Here is an 11713-nt window from a genome sequence, read left to right on the forward strand (position 1 = left end):
TGTCCAATATAACACAATCTTGGCCACATGACCAGGAACAGTTATCTCAATCATAGAGGAAAAAAAGTACTATTATGCTCTGTTTATCAAATTGAATATGGCAAGTAATTCTAACTCCAGTAAGAAATCTACTACTTAATAATTACAACTAGAAAGAAGGAATTTAACCTATAAAAACCTTACAATTTGGTATTTTTCCAATTGAGAAATAATGCCTCATTTGCACATTAATACACAGTTCTATTTTACCTTCAGGGCTGACAAGGGATTCTGTATTCAGCTCTGCCTCTGGCTACGTTTGCTGGCCATGTGCCACAGTAAGAAAGGTAATGCACTCCATGAAAATTCAAGACCATGATTAGAAGTAAAAAGTGCACCACAGAATAGCTACCAGATCAAAGTTATTATCTGACACTATTGCCCAATGCTCAACAGAAATTACCAATTTGGAAGCAAAATGTTCTGTAGGACAGTACCAGAATCTTGAGTGAGCCAGGATTTTGTAAAAATTTTCTGGCTCAAATATCTTATTATCAATATAAAGCTTTATGTGTTTTTGAGACTAATGGTTTAAAATTCAGTTTTGCATATTTAAGCTCATTGTATTCTTTCATTAAGACTTAAAGAATAAAAAACCTTACACATTTAATAAGATTTCAAATGTTTTCAATTTAATCACTGGTTTATTTGTACTAGTTCTTAGTAGTTAATCTTCATACCCGCATTTTTATTTCATCAACAATCATCTCAGACACACCTTCTAACAATACTGACTTAAAATATTACGACAGGAAACTATGCCTTCAGGAGCATGTTTATTGTGTTTGAGATGATACATCAGGTGCTCTCTGAGCTACAAAGGGTAAAAGGAAATCCTCTCATTACAAACTGACAAAGGTAAAAGGTAAAACATTTTCACAACAGCATGAACCACATACTCAGAAGTAGATCTGGGTTTAATACAAATGACATAATTCCTAGTCATCTACAGCTACTTTTATAACTTCATACAGATAATGAATTAGGCTAAAATGCACTATAATATTTGGTAGACTTCAGGACCAGTATCCTTAGTACATCACAAATACATTTTGATATCCCTAAGAACCAGACTTGCAAGTAGCGTTTTAAACATAACTAATCTACAGCTACAAAGTTCTACTCTTGATAGCATTTACCTTTTTGGGGAGTCTCCCAGTCTCCAAAGGATAAAAGCAGAGAGTAGAATCAGTATAACATATACACAGAAGTCCGTATTGTAAAGGCTATAAAGATTTGCAGCACAGTGAGAAGATGCCTTCTGCTCCTTCACACTGCATACAAATTATGTGAATTATGTTGCGTATCTCTTGGTCCACTGTCTGGCTATCCTGTCATGTTCTGCTCTGTTGGTCAAATACTGAGTGGCTATGCTTCCAACCAGAGGATCCGCTGAAAAAGTGGAAAGAACGTTAAAAGATATTATGTGGTATCTTCTTAAAGATAGTTCTAATATTCTGTTAAATTGAAACAGCAGCATCCTGATACATAATGGCTAGATTTTTCAAAAGAAAAAATGTTTTAAGTAATATTATAATTTGTATATTTCAATTTTCAAATTAGGAAAGGCCCCTTCACTAAAAAACTAAACATTCAGTTAATAGAGTTGAGTTTTATAGAAGATGTATGCCTTAATATTTAAAAACTATTTCATAGTCTTGGCATTTTATTCAATAATGGAAGTGTGCTAAGTGGTTATATTTCTGTTTTCTTAGAGATATTTTTAAAATGCTAATTTTTAAATAAAACTCCAACCTTTCTATACAATGCTATTCAGAATAAAATGCTTCCTTTATTCTGTGCATAATATGACTCTAATCAATATCAATATCTCCATGTGAAAATTTACTTACCATCTCATTTTAAATATAATTCTGAACTAGAAATTGAATCTGAGATGTAAATGTTTATTTGAGTTTATTTTTCAAAAAGATAAAATATGTACATATGGTACAATATTTGAATTACACCAAACAGCCAGTGAAAAAGTAAAACTCCCCTCTTTCTCAACTCCAAATACTCAGAAATTCTTCTCCCTAGCAAACAATTGTTACCGTTTTACAATATTTCTCTCCAGAGATATTGTATGCGTTGACAAGCATTCAGAGTATTATCATGAATATGTATTTTTTATTTTTTTAACTTAATATTTCTTTAAGGCATTTCACCATCAGTTCAAATAGAGTTGTCGTTCTTTATCATAGCTATATCCTCTATTAATGGGCATTGAGGTTCGTTTCCAATCTTTTGCTTTAATAAATAATACTGCAACAAATATTCCTCTCTCTTTTTCTCTCTATTGTGTAACTGTCGAGCCCAAGGTAACAGTAATAGTGGTTAGCAACTTAATCAAATATTTAGAAAAAGTAAGTCAGCTTTTTAAAAAATGATCACAAAGTAAGATAACATACGTGAAACCCCAAATCTAAGTATTACTTTATCAAGTCAGCTACCTATGCTAAAGTTCTTATGTGGCAGCTAGACATTGTTTAAAGTTATGAATTACACATTAATGACTTTATCTGAGTTTATATAATCATAATCTAGTCCAACTCTCTCATCAGCCATCACTTTAATATCCATTACTACTATATCTAATATAGTCCCAATTTAGTCCAAAAAGGAAGAGAAAACAAAAAGCTCTTCATTAGTAAGTAGCTGCTTTAAACCACACAGGAGAATGGAAGGAGCAAGAAAAGGAGGCACCAATGTTAGAGACAGTGCTTTACTCTTGTCAGAAGTGGTCTGTACAACTACATAATTTAAAAAGTAGAGATTCCATCAATGATGGTGACAAAATAATTATAGAGTGGAATGCCATTAACAAAAACATAGAGAAGCATTTGGGCTAGTCTACCTCAAATGGCATTGACAATTTCCTCACAAACTCTTTCTACCAACAGCATTTATCTCTCAATCCAAATTCAAACCAACCAAGAAAATGCATTGGTTTTTGTGGTCTTATTGTATGTGTTAATGAAGAATTGCTTACCAGGGTTGCAGTCTGTCAAAAGGGAACAGATAGACAGCAAAACCTTTGAAATAGTCAAAGCGGGACTCCAGTTGTCTTTAAGGATGTCCAGACAGATGACTCCCTGACTGTTGATGTTGCAGTGATAGATTCTGGTACGGAAAGTAACCTAAGCAGAGTCACATTAAAAAAAAAACAAAAAAAAAAAAACCAGGAAGAAAATGAATGCTTTATCACCAGCTAAAACACTCACCAAAAAAATGAAGGGTAACATATCAAGTTATTCAGCTACATCTAAATAAATGATACTGTAGTTCTATGATGTGTGTAGTTATATGTATACACACCCACAGTGTGCACATACACATAAAGACAAAAAGTAAGGGAGGATAGAAATGTTTTGGTACCAGCTGGGCTCGGTGGCTCAGTCTGTAATCCCGAGCTTTAGGAGGCTGAGGTGAGTGGATTGCCTGAGCCCGAGGGTTCGAGACCCGCCTGGGCAGCGAGACCTCATCTCTACAATAAATCAAAAAATCAGCTGGGCATGGTAGCGCGCGCCTGTAATTCCGGCTACTGGGAAGGCTGAGGCGGAAGGATCGCCGGAGCCCAGCAGGTCGAGGCTGCGGTGGCCAGGAGCGGCCACTGCACTCCAGTCTGGGTGACAGAGTGAGACTCCAACTTATAAAAAAGAAATGTTTTGGTACCAAGAGTAAGAGGAAATGATGAAGACTTTTCTTTAACATAAAAGTTCTATTTGTTTCTTAGTATAAGAGATCATTAACTCAGTTAGTGTCTTACCACATCAGAAAATACTGATGAAAGATTTAGAAGGTTGGTAAAACCATCTGTACTATCTACCTTTCTGTTTCTTAGTCTCTTACCTTCTACAGCTGGTTCAGTATCCTGATACACCAAAATATTAAAATAAGCAAAGTCTTTAGCTACTGGATAAAGGAAACTGATATATTCCTAAAATGTGTAAGAAAAGAAGATAAATTATAGGAACAAATACTGTCAAGTTTCAAAACAACCACAGACACTGACTGGGTAGTTAATTTACAATCGAAGTTGAGCAGAGAAAAAAAGATTAATTCCCGATCTCTTGGCACTAGCAGTGCACTGTGAGCGCCAAAGTGGAATCTGGGAAGAAAATATTAGAAATTCTTAAAAAAAAACAAAAAGGGGGGGGATGCATTCTGAGGACAAGGGGAACACACCAGGATGGTGGGGAAAGAGGAGAGTGTGCCTTAAGAACTGCTCTGTTCAATACTGCACACACTAGTTACATGTGAATATAGAGTTTAAAGTGTGGCCAATCAAATTGACATGTGCTACAAGTGTAAAATTTCAAAGACTTAGTACCAAAGAGAGAACATAAAATATCTCGTTAACAGTACACTTATCTTGATTACATGTTGAAATGACAATATTTTTGATATACTGGGTTAAATACCATACTATTAAAATTATTTTCAATGTTCCATTTTACTTTTTAAATGTGGCTATTAGAAAATTTAAAATTATACACACAGATTGTATGTGTATTTTTTTTATATTCGTGTTAGTGCTACTCTAGAATATGGGGATATGTTCAGATCACTGACATACAACTACTCAATAGATGTATAACACAATATTTTTAGATAATGATAAATAGTGAACAGAAGAGCATTCATGAAAAGCAAAAGAAAACTGAATTTTTATTATCTTTCAAGAAGCTCAACGTTTTTTCTAAACTTCAAAACAATCAGCACTGTATGGAAATAATTGTTCCTGGCACCAAGATAATACTAGAAATCTTTATCTTTCACTTGTTTAACAAAAGCACTTGATAATGTTTACTACTATGTGAGAGATGCTAGCAAGATAAGTGAACCAACATTTAAAGGGTTAGAAAATTAAAATACTGCAATTTAAGCAAAAATTAACATGCTAAATTTATGAATAACTGTATTATTAATGGAAATTATTTATAAATCATACACAATACTACAGTTTGAAATCTTGTCAATCAATTTTCATTTTCCATGAATAAGCTGCTAAGAAAAACTTGAGTCATTTTCTTCGATTAATTTCCCTCGCATATGAAAATAATTTTGTACAAAATAAATCTTGTTAACTTTTTTTCTAATTTTGTTAGCATGTTAAAATCAACTCCCAGTATAAAAAACTACATGTAGAAAGTATCACTTTAAATATAGTCATGAAGTATTTTGCTAGGTCTTATTTCTTTTTGTATAATATGGAAAACTTAACCACCAAATACAGAATGAGCAGTGATATACTGGCATTTAATATGTGTTATTATGAACAATACAATTTGTGGTGTTATCCATGTGGGGGTTTTATACCGATTTAACTGGTTCAGCAGACTCTACAAACCTGGAGCATTAAAAAAAGATAATTTCAAGATCTTAGATTCTGACGGGAATGTACAATAAAGTATTCTAAAAACTAATAGCTGCAATTGAGAGCACCTTGTTATCTGCAATTTGATGAAGCAGCTTGGTATATGCAATTTGTGGTAAATGCCACTAGGAGGAACTCTTGTTACCTAAGAGATAATTCTACTTCCTCCCCCTACCCCGCCACCCCACAAAATAAAACTTTACTTTGCACGCATATACACACGCAGACTACACAAAGTTTAAATAGTATAAGTTGCTACATAAATTTAAAAACGTATAGAAAACATAAGGAACCACGCTGAGAAGGAAAACATAACATTGTAGTTAAGAGGGCTACAGACTTGATAACACACTTTTCCCTGCAATGTCAGACATTTCTGTGACAAGAGCATTAATTATGCTCACGATTAACTCTGGTGATTTTTACCTATTGGCTTGATCGCTTAAGAGAAGTCAGAAAAGGAAGCCACTTAAGTGATTGTTATGGTTAAGCTGCAAAATAATTGGCAGTGATTACAAGGCAAAACTCACCCCCTTCTATGTTTGTTATCCATCTAATAAATACTTCAAGTGAACTCAGAGTCTACAAAAATGAAGAAGCCACCCAAGTCACCCTCAGTGTCCATTACTATATCACACCCACAGAGGGTACAAAATGAATTTACTAAATATTGCTAGTTTCCCTCTCTTCTGCTCCAGTTTTCCAGTTTTTGCCTATCTATAACGATAAGGTAGGTGGCACAAAATTCACTTCATTAAACCCTTATTTCTGCAATCTGTCAAACAGGTTTAATTTTTATCCCAGGACATTTCTTAATGAAGGTTCATGGGATAATTTCCCTCATACCACAAGTCAAAAATTTATCTGGTTTATGGATGTGCAAAGTACAGTTTTACTTACAAGTAATACTTAACTCTCTCTCTGTTTATTACAAAGTTACTTGTGAAAGGAAGGAGTCAATTATTTTCAATTTTAAAATTACTGATTATGTGAATTTCTATATCAATCCATGAATAACAATGAAATAAAAGTGTCTACATCAATACACACATAAGTTCTAGAAAAACTTTGGGGGAAATAGATAAATATTAAGAAATGCACTTTTAAGTAAGTTCTTACCTTTGGTGGCTTAAATGGATAATCTGATGAAAACGTGATATCCAGAAAAAACACACCACCTTCATATACAGAACCTGGTGGACCAAGTATAGTTGATCTCCACTCATAAATATTATCTCCTTTAGGCCCAGCACTGTTTAAAAGAAAATAGAAATTAACATGTACATTTGTAAGCAACACAGGTTAAAAAACCAAGAAGTATTAAAGGTAAATTAGCCACCTAGAGCAATAAGGGATGAATTAAACATAAAAGAAACAGGTCCCAATTTTTTCACGTATGTGTGTAGAAACTAATTTGAAAATACTTCAAATTTATAAAATCTTTTGTTAGCATTTTGTCCCATTTGCTCCTCTCTCTTTTATACATCCTTTTCTCTACCCTACACAAGCATGCACATACACAGCTGCATAAATCTTGGACTTTTCCCCATAAATAATTCAGTGTACATTTCCTAAAAATAATCTATTACACAGTTACAAGTTCAGCAAATATAGCAATACAAAAACAAAGCTTATTTATTAAAAAATACAAATAAAGTTTAGAACATGCAAATTTTTTATATTAAGGCAAGAAGAAGCCAATGTTTCTCTAAATATTGGTTTATAAAAAATTTCTAACTTATATACTGTCATGCTCCAAAAATATACTTTAAAAAATCAGGTATTTTGGATCACATTTTGATCACAGAAATAAGATAATTTAAATGCTGGTCCACAAATGTTTATTTAACCTCTTCCTCCCTAATATTATACTGAATATTTGCAGTAAAAAAATACTGAAAAGCAGTGTCATATTTTATTTGCTGTGATATCTCGTTAAACAGTTTTAAAATACATAACCCATAGTGCCTTCAGCATGACCAGATGTCTGGTCCCTGAAATTCACACAGTTGGCAGGTGTTAACTACAGTCTCTGATCTTTTCTTACTCTTTTAAATGCACCCTTATGACCAAGGAGAAAAGAGAAGTAAAAATAAGAAAGTCCTGGTTACAAAGAAAGAGAGGCAAAGAAAGAGAATTCCCGGAGACTCAAGATGCTGAAATTGTTTGAAAACAGAGGACAGAGGGAATAGGACTTTGAAAGTGCTGGAAAGGTGTGCCATAGACAGGAGGGAGGTAAACCCTAAATTGTACTCCACATCTTTAAAAAAAAAAAAAAAAAAGCAAGGTAGGAAAGTGACCAGTAAGAACTTCACAGCAGGGGTGGAGTTAGAGGTAGGAGAGACTTGGAACAGCAAAGGCACAAGAAACAGAGCAAAGAACATAAGAAAAGAAATGTACCTAGGTCGTGACAGTAGTAGTCCCTTCAGCAATAGTGATAAGGCCTAGGTCTTGATATGACTAGAAACTTAAAACTAGGAGGGCAAGTGAGAAAGGGTAACTTCTGTGGCATTAGTAGACAAAAAAAGGAAATGGCCAAAGTTGCTGTTGGTATTAAAATACATGAAAATCAGGTTTTCTTATTGGTGACTGCCTTGTAACTTTTAGCACTCAAGCCATTATAGATATTTTTAAAATTCAAAATTTCTAAAAAGCAATTAGCATATATCCTAAACAGTTTGGCTGATAAAGATATTTAAAAGCCATACAGACTCTGAAGTGTTTTAAATTAATTCTTGACATCACCAATATCCTAACTAGTGTTATGTTAAAACTAAGTTTCTATAAGTAATTTCACTGCGAGAATTAGTTATCTTAATAATTATTTTATAATTTAAGCATTACATTTTCCTATAGGATGTAGCTATGTCAAGTACCTTTCTTTTCTACAACCTTAACAGTTAGATAAGATTCAATCAGATTAATACATTAGCTAATCAAATGAGACACTTCAGCACTACCATGTCACAATTAAGTAAAATCCCACAATTTTTACATTATGCCAAATCATATGGAAATACCTTAGTGATTCATAAATATATCTTATGTCTACAGACTCTATACAACATTATTTTATTTGGAAAATGTGTTTTAACTTGAAAACAGATATATGAATACAATCCCCCTAAAAAAGCAGTCTAGAAAACAGAGAACAACACTTATAAAGCTAGTTCATCTACTCACTATAAATACATATTTAAAAAGAAATGTCTACATATAAAAGGTTACTTCATTAGGATGGATTAAGTATAGTAACAGTTGTAAGAATTTTGACACTTCTGCTGCAAAAAGAACACTTCAGAACTGGTATGCTTCATTAAAAAATTCATAACATTGGACATTAAAACCAGTCACCATTAAAATCACTAAAATAAGCAATAACTGTTCCTAATGTTGATACGGCTTTTCCCACAATGGGGATATCCATTTAACACCTTAGTATGAGTATCAGGGGTGGAATGGGATTAGAGAGAGGAGTCCTTAAACTAGACTAATCTTTAGAAAAGACTGGAATGAGTTAAGCAATTGACAAAGTTCATTATAAATTTTTTTCAGGTCAGTAGTATACATTTCAGGGATTAAAGTGGGACTTAATAAATAAGTTCTCTTGAGTTCTAAGAAGAATATTAAAAATAGGAACATTTTCAACCAATTCAACCCAGCATTGGTAATAATAGTGAAAAACAGCAAAAAACCTAAATGTTCACCAATAAGAACAGGTAAATACATACATCAATTAAAATGAATGACATAAATTTTTCAGCAAGAGACAGACCTCAAAAATAAGGTTGAGTGAAAAACAACTAAGTTGTGAGATTAAATATGTAACTGGTTATCATTTATGCAAGTTTTTATTTTTTGAGACAGGGTTGATTTTGTTGCTTAGGCTGGAGTGTAAAGATGAAATCACAGCTCACTACAGCCTTGAGCTCCTGAGCTCAAGTGAATATCCTGCCCTTCCGAGTAGGTGGGACTACAGGTGTGCACGACATCCAGTTAATTTTTCTACTTTTTTGTAGAGACAGGTTCTTACCATGTTGTCCAGGCTGGCTTTGAATTCCTGGCTGCAAGCGGTCCTCCCACCTGAGTCACCCAAAGTGCTGGGATTACAGTCGTGAGCCACTGCACCCGGCTCATTTATGCAAGTTTTTATAACATAAAAAAAATTCCACATACTGTTTATGAATGCATACCTACACAGTAAACAAATGAAAACTTAAACAGAAAACATGGACAAAAAATAAAGACAGTTACTGTCTCTGGGGAAGAAAGAAGGGGAATGAGACTAGAAAAGAAATACAAAGAGACAAACTATTCAAGTTTTATTTCCTTTAAAAAAAGTGTCCAAGCTAATATGCATGTAATGATTATTAAATTATTATTAAAGTCATACTTACTTCTGTACTTTACATTAAAGCAAAAAAGGGGATATCTCAGGGAATGACCACTCTATGACAAGCGCTTTATAGCTCACCTAATTTGATCCTTAGTATTCTGTATTTTTAATCACAGTTTCATAGATGAGAAAATGAAGAGACCAGAAGATTCAGTGACTTGTCTAGAGTCATACATTTATTACTAAATTCTCTTGCAAAATGTCCTCATTACATATTTTTAAGCAATAAATCCATATAAATATTTTTAATTACCCAGATCATGTCAAATGTTAACAGATTCAGAAATAAAGATATCTGATGGCCTATTGAGGTTGACTCTGTAATTGCTTCTACTAGTAAATACTTCTTTAAATAGCATATTAAATGCGTCATATAATTTGGATTATTAACATTTTTTGTTCCTTTTCATGTTGTTTAAGTGTCTAGTATAAATGTCCCTCCACAACTTTAGGAATTATATTTTAAGCCTGTGGAACAAAACAGTAGGTGACAAGATGAGTTTTAGAGTCTTTTATGTTTATCACCTAGGATTTGGGGGTAAGAGGAAACACAATTAAAATGATATTAAATTCAATTTGAAAAGAGCAGAAAAGAAAATCTGTAAGGCATCACCTTCAAAACAAATTATTCATGTGCATAAAAAACCTATACTAGTGTGTAACTCCTTTCTGAAACACCTTCAATAACTGTCAAGAAATACTAATCAGAGTACTATCCTATAAGGTGGATGCTTTTCCTAAGATTTGCATTAAGCAGATTCTGATTCTTCAAGTGTTTGAACCATCCCTTACCAGCTTAACATCTATTACATAAACTACTACAAAATGATTGTGTAATCTCCTGGCCCTTTGTGAATTATTGTGATATCTGAAAGTATGGTTTTTGAGACCTAGTTTTCTTTTCATATATTGAGAATGTGGCATATAAATCTATTCCTTCTTTCTGTCCAGTCCTGGCAACCTTACCACATCGTCTGCAGAGAAAGAAGCAGTATTTATTTTCATGGTCTTTTGTTTAAAGAGATTAGATTGAACACACTCCTTAAGTGGCTCTATGTGTCTGAGAGAGTGATATATGTATACATAAATAAATTCAGTCTACATAACCATCTTCATGAAAGAATTAATGACTATTTCTGGCAGTCAGGTGTATAAAAAAAAACTGATGAGCTCAAATATTTAAGGCAACTGCCTAAAGACTTCTAACTACACAGATAATGGAATAATGGTTTCTTGTTCCAGTAATTACCATAGTCTTCTTCAAAACTGCTAGTTTAAAGCTTGTGTTTTGTCTATCTTAAGGCCTATTATGACATTCATCATCCAAATGCAGTCAAGCCTATTGTGTATAACCATGAGAAATACTTTATAAGAGAATAAGAATTCTGGTACAGATTTATCTTTGCAAAGTACTACTTACTTATATATAAACACAGGTGAAAACATTTCTACAAATGTAATTATACACAAAGTGAAATAATTGTTTTTTAAAATCCAAGGTCAGTCAGCAAAACAACATTAGGAACTACTATGCACCAAGCACTAGTACTAGAAGGACAAATCATAAGGATAGTGAAATTAAACATCAGCATCTATAAGTATATTGTCTACAGCTAATACTGTGTCACAATCTCACATTTAACCCCTTGTTTTTTTATATTCAGATTCATGGTGAAGTATAATACCACTGGATATAACTAAGACACACTCAAAAAGCTGCTTCGCCTGGAAGATTGTTGACTTCTCTTACTAAGGGAAATATCAAGAATACCTTTCTCCTTAGCCTTCTCTAGTCTCTTGGCTGGAGCCTCTAGAAATGTGACTGTTCTCCTGGTTTCTCTCCTAAAGCTAGAGTGCTACTTCACTGGAACTACTGGAACACGGGGGTGTGGGGTGGG

At 33.4% G+C, this 11713-nt stretch overlaps 1 protein-coding gene across 2 annotated transcripts in view; it reads right to left on the minus strand.

Moving 5' to 3' along the window:
• Positions 1-796: 796 nt before the first annotated feature.
• The window catches only part of UBE2E3 (ubiquitin conjugating enzyme E2 E3), an 83175-nt gene continuing 72258 nt past the window's right edge, over positions 797-11713 (minus strand). For both annotated transcript variants that reach the window (XM_008057023.2, XM_021711812.1), the window contains exons 4-6: positions 6539-6671; positions 3032-3179; positions 797-1431 (exon numbers count right to left, since the gene is read on the minus strand). In XM_008057023.2, the coding sequence (XP_008055214.1) occupies positions 1334-1431; positions 3032-3179; positions 6539-6671 (379 nt within the window). In that variant the 3' untranslated portion in view covers positions 797-1333. The remainder of the gene's footprint in view (positions 1432-3031; positions 3180-6538; positions 6672-11713) is intronic.

Source organism: Carlito syrichta, unplaced genomic scaffold (genome assembly GCF_000164805.1).
Source record: "Carlito syrichta isolate Samal-C Ts95f unplaced genomic scaffold, Tarsius_syrichta-2.0.1 Scaffold302610, whole genome shotgun sequence".
Classification (NCBI taxonomy): Eukaryota; Metazoa; Chordata; class Mammalia; order Primates; family Tarsiidae; genus Carlito; species Carlito syrichta.